The sequence below is a fragment of the Orycteropus afer genome, unplaced genomic scaffold (assembly GCF_000298275.1).
Source record: "Orycteropus afer afer isolate SDZICR_OR568_19922 unplaced genomic scaffold, OryAfe1.0 scaffold00016, whole genome shotgun sequence".
Classification (NCBI taxonomy): domain Eukaryota; kingdom Metazoa; phylum Chordata; class Mammalia; order Tubulidentata; family Orycteropodidae; genus Orycteropus; species Orycteropus afer.
Genome location: NW_006921603.1, coordinates 16617367 through 16623194, shown reverse-complemented (window position 1 = coordinate 16623194; position 5828 = coordinate 16617367). Strand labels below are relative to the sequence as shown.

The 5828-nt window shown below is 38.3% G+C and overlaps 1 protein-coding gene across 1 annotated transcript in view; it reads right to left on the bottom strand.

Annotated features, from left to right (window-relative positions):
- RAVER2 (ribonucleoprotein, PTB binding 2) overlaps window positions 1-5828 on the bottom strand; it is a gene marked incomplete at its 5' end in the record, with an annotated part of 112334 nt that overhangs the window by 66161 nt on the left and 40345 nt on the right. The window contains 2 exons of the mRNA XM_042783343.1: window positions 3685-3811; window positions 4912-5103. Of these exons, the coding sequence (XP_042639277.1) occupies window positions 3685-3811; window positions 4912-5103 (319 nt within the window). The remainder of the gene's footprint in view (window positions 1-3684; window positions 3812-4911; window positions 5104-5828) is intronic.

Here is a 5828-nt window from a genome sequence, read left to right as displayed (position 1 = left end):
ACTGGGAAGAGGTAACTATGGGGAAGAAGAGGAAGGGGAGCTGTTGCATTGTGGTAAACTGTGGTCAATGTCATGAGACAAAGTATATGTGAACTGCTTTATGGAAAGTGAATTTGCTCTGTAAATCTTCACCCAAATCACAATAAATAAATAAATAAATAGATAAATAAATAAAATTTAAAAATACAAAAAAATAAAAGTAAAAATAAAGCAATGCTCCAAGAAGACAGTTCATCAAATATGAGTGATCAACATGGTGGCACTGCGGAAGAGGAAGACATAGAGAGGTACATGGGAGGTAGAGACAACAAAGATGAACCCTTTTGCACATACAGTACTGCATTGTCAGTGAAGGCAAACATGGGTATACGGGTGGATAGATGGATGGACAGGCTGAACTAGTAGATATGGCTATGAAGCAGGGAGTGTCCCAAGACCATGTATAGGGTTGGCAGACAATGATCCTATAAATGTATTTGTATGATCTGAATTTCCCAGGTGTATAGTAGAGCTGACAATGGACAAGGTTGTAGTCACTTCTTGGTCACTGCCAGCTATCCAGAGAGACTGAGTAGTTGAACCTGTGGGCTCAGGACCATAGTCTCAGGGGACATCAAGCTCATTTGGCATAACATACTACAAAATATTGTTCCACGTCTTACTTTGGCAAGTAGCAACTGGGATCTTAAAAGTTTCCAAGCAGCCATCTAGATGCAATGATGGGTCTCTCCTTGTCCAGAGCAAAGAAGAATGAAGAAAACCAAAGATTCATGGAAATAATTAGTCCTAGTGACTGGAACACAATGCAATCTGCAGCCTATACAACTATGAGACCAGAAGAACTAGATGGTGCCTGGCTACCACTGTCATCCAATTGGAAAGGGATCTATGTAGGAGATCCTTGATAGAGAGGGAGAACAATGTGGAACAAAACTCAAAATCAGTTGGAAAGAAAAAAAAATGGGGGGACCAGTTTTGCTGGTCTGATAGAGCCTGGTGGAACCACTGAGACTATGGACCCTAGCTGCTCTTCAGGTCTGGAATTGAACACATACCTGTGGCTTCCAGCCAAACAAAAGAGAGGTACATGAGTTGAACATTTACTTGAAGTAGATACACTCCTTGGAGAGAACAATCATGGGAGAAAAAAGGGCTCTTTATGCACAGGGAGACAGCTCAGGGGGCAGGAGTGGATGGAGGGAAGGACACAGGGAAGAGGTAACTATAGGGAGGAAGTGGGAGGGGAGCTGTTGCATTGTGGTAAATCGTAGTCAATGTCATGAGACAAAGTGTTTGTGAAGTGCTGTATGAAAAGTGAATTTGCTCTGTATATTTTCATCCAAATCACAATTAAAAGGAAAAAAAAAAAAAAAAAAAAACAGCTTTGGGAATGGTCTCTAGCTTATGGCATGTGTGAACCCTGCATGTAGCTGTGTCATTGTTCAGCAGCTTGCCATGCTCTGCCGATCCTGGAACTTTCAATGGACTTGAATAAATGGCCTGCCATGTGGTTTGGTAACATCAGGACTGTCCCTTTTTACTTGTCAACTTTGGGCTTGTCAGTCTCAGCAGCCAGTCTAAATGAAGAAAAGCCTCCAGCTTCAGTGGGCCGGGAGCAGGAGGCAGAGCTGAATCCCAAGTTTGAGGGGCTTTCACCCAGCCCCTAAAGCCTGGCACTTTGAACTCGGACTTAAAGCCTCTAGACTGTAAGAGAATAAACTTCTGTGTGTTAAGACCATCCCATTTGTGGCATATTCTTGTCAGACACTAGGTAACCAGAAAAGGGTTACAGAGCCAGTAGTCTCTACTGTTCTGGGGTATGGAAGACAGAGAAAACCAAAGATGACTGAAATTTCATGGTAGTTATCTTAAAATATTTGAAGTCATTTCTTATGAAAGAAAGAATAGATTTATTCCATGTTTCAACAGAGACAGAACTATAAGAGGCTAGACGTTACAGGGATTTCTGCCTAACATATTATTGTATATAATATATACGATATTATATATAAAAAAGAACTTCCTCCCAATTAAAGTTGTTGAATCAGAGAATAGGTTGCCTTGGAAACTAATGAGCTTCTTATCTTTGGAATATTCAAGATAAAAGAAGATGTCAGTATACTATTAAAATTGTAGAAGAGCTATCTGATTACATAATATGCTGGGCCAGAAAACTTCTAAAGCTGCTTCTTATATACAAATATTTAATGATTATATGAAGTATATAATATGATATACTAATACAGTTACCCTAAATCTTAGCATTTATTATAGGCATGCATTGCTATAAAATGCTAAAATATACTTTTTATGTATGTACAAAAGTAAGAAGGTAAGTTCAGAAGGTAAGCTCTTATAGGAGAAAAACACTAAATAGGTGGACATTCGATGCATACTGATACTTAAATATTTGCATAATATTTGGAAAATGATAATGCCTTTGTCATATTTTACAAAGTGAAACAATTTTACAATAAAAAGGGAATTGAAACAACAAGATACTACTACACACCTATTAGGATGGCTAAAATCCCAAACACTGACAACACCCAATGTGGGTGAGGGATGTAGAGCAACGGAAATTCCTATTCATTGCTGATGGGAATCCAAAATGGAACAGCCAATTCAAAAGATGGTCTGGCAATTTCTCACATTATCAGTACAGTCTTACCTTATGGCCCAGATATCATACTCCTACATATTTACTAAAAATGAGCTAAAAACTTATGTCCACATAAAAACCTACACATGAATGATTATAGCAGCTTTATTCATAATTGCCAAAACTGAAAGCAATCAAGATATCCTTTAACAGATGAATGGATAAGCAAACTGTGATGCATCCACATGATGGAATATTATGTAACAATAAAAAGAAATGAGCTATCAAGCCACAAAGATACATAGAAGAACTTTATATGCACTTTGCCAAGTGAAAGAAACCCAGTCTCAAAAGACTATATACCATCTGATGCCAAGTAATGATATTCTGGGAAAAACAAAACTATGGAGACACTAAAAGATCAGTTTCCAGGGATTCATGGGAAGGGAGAAGGGGATAAAAAGGTAGAGTACCGGGATTTTTAAGGTGGTAGATTACAGCCTTGGAAAACCTATGGAGCTGTTCTACTCTGTCCTATAGGGTCACTATGAGTCTAAGTTGACTTGGCAATGAGTTTGGATTTGGGTTGGTGTCTATTGAGGTGGAAGTATATGGGAACTCTCTATACTGTGTGGTTAATTTTTCTGTAAACCTACAACTGTTCTAAAAAATAAAATCTATTAATTTTTAAAAAAGGGAAGAGGAAACAGACTTTTAGTACTCTTCAACAAAGTAATATGGATAAATTTCCATAGAATAGCATCATATCCTTTATTAATGTAGGTCACAACAATGTCAATTATTACCTAATCTATAAATTCTTATCAACTATGAGCTAAACTGAATCTTTAATATTTAACATTTATTTATTGGGGGGGGGGGAGGAAATACATAAACAGGTTGTGCCTACCAAAAATAGTCAAAAAAATTATCACTTCAGATTACTAATTAAAATTCATTGACAAGCCCAGAATAATTAAATATTTTTAGGCTACTTTAAATGATTTCCTCAAGTAAAGCAGCACTATTAACTCCATGCCAACATTTTATACTTTTATACTTAGTTTAACATCAATGCTTACCTGGTTTACCAGCTCGTCCACATAGCTGGGGTTGTAGAAGAACTTGTAGCATAGCAGGATTGTTTAAACTTTTCATAATTTGTACTGGATTTGGCTCTGGAAGTAAGCCCTTTTGACTACTGTGCATCTTCAATGAATATACATAAGAAATGTTAGAACAAGGACAAATTCAGAAGAAGTAATTTTTTCACAATTTCTTCCAGAAATTCTCATTAATCTAATAAAATCTATTTTATGATAAATGCAATTTGCCTAGCATGAGTTGGAACTGACCTGACAGCACCTAACAACAGCAGCAGGATGTAGTGAGCACAATAAATATTTGTAACATCAATGAAAACAGGAAAAAAAAAAAGGTGAGGCTGAGTAGATTCTGACTCATAGCAACTCCATGTGGGTCAGAGTAGAACTGTTCTCTGTATGGTTTTCAATGGGTATTTTTTGGAACTAGATTGCAGGACTTTCTTCCCCTGGGTAGACTCAAACCTCCAACCTTTGGTTAGCCGGTTGGTTAGCAGTTTGTACCACCCAAGGACAGAGAAGGAAGTCAAATATGGCAGCACATAGAAATACATTTGCTACTGGAGAAGAGAAAAGGTGAATAAATGAGTCTAACTTTCTACAAAGTAGGAGTCATAATCATCTGAGAAAAGGGGGGTGGGGAGATAAGAATACAGTGAAGATCTAAGATAATTGCTACAGAAAATGGAAAAGAGCTGATGAGAGATTAAGATGAAGATTTGCTGGGGGCACTAAAGGGCCAGCAAACAAACATATGCTATACACTTATAGAAGGAGCTCTGGTAGCATAGTGCCTAAGGCGCTTGACTGCTGACCAGAAGGCTGGCGGTTCAAACCCACCAGCCACTCCTTGGAAGGAAGGTTGGGCGATAAACTTCTGTAGTGATACTGCCTCGGAAACCCAAGGAGGGGTCGCTATGAGTCGGGTCCAACTCGATGGCAAACAACAACAACAACATAAACTTATAGTGACATCAAGCCACCCAGTTGTTTCTCTTCAAGAAGACACAGACGTCTGGCTGAAATAGCAGGTGGCTGGACCAGTTCAGAACTGTAACCTCTGTAAATCTAATCCAACAAAGGGACAATTTAATCAAAGGAAATGAAGTTGAGAGTGAAAGAGTGGCTGAAGTAATACATCATACAAGAAAGGATAAAATAGTATCACAATTCATCTATATCCTAAGGAGAGGGAAGAAAGCTTACCACGCGTTGAGCTGCTATCAATGCTGCTAGTGTGCTTCGCCCTGGAGCTCCTGGGGCACAGAAGGAAACCTGGACTTTGTTTCCCTTGATGGTCATGCCATTCGCTGCTTGCTGAACCTCTTCAGCATGCTCTGCCGTGTTATATTCAACCACTGCAAAGCCACCAACGTAACTACCTTCATCCTGTGCAAGCTGATGTAATACGTTTTATTAAAAGGGAAATTCTGCTATTAAATGTGTTTACTTAAAATATATAACTTTCAAATTATATTTGAAACAAATGTATTACAAAGTATGATACTCTTTCTCTCTGAAAATAAGAGTTTACTAGTTCCTTAGCTGCAGTTCTTCCTGAAGACAGGAAGATGAACAAAATTCCATCAAGTTTCATTTCAGTTCTTTGATACTATAATGTATTTTGAAAGTGAAAATCCAAATGATAGTAGTCCTTATACATTATGAAATATATAGAGAAGCTAATTTGTGGCAAAATACTGGGACAGAATAATTAAAACTTTCTTTGAAGCAAAATTCACCAGATACCTAGGTAGTAAAACAACATATTGAGCAATTATCTGAGCATATATATATATGTAACATAAAATTAATATTATCAAGGGAAGAAAGTTGTTGTTGTTGTTGTTAAGTGCCGTTGAGTCGTTTCCGACCCATAGCGACCCCATGCACAGCAGAACGAAACACTGCCTGATCCCGCACCAGCCCCACAATCCCTGATATACTTGAGCCCATCATCACAGCCACCATATCAATCCATCTCCTTGAAGGCCTCCCCCTCTTTCGTCGACCCTCCACCCTAGCAAGCATGACATCCTTCTCCAGGGAATGGTCCCTTCTTACAACATGACCAAAATAGGTGAGACGAAGTCTGGCCATTCTTGCTTCCAAGGAGCATTCTG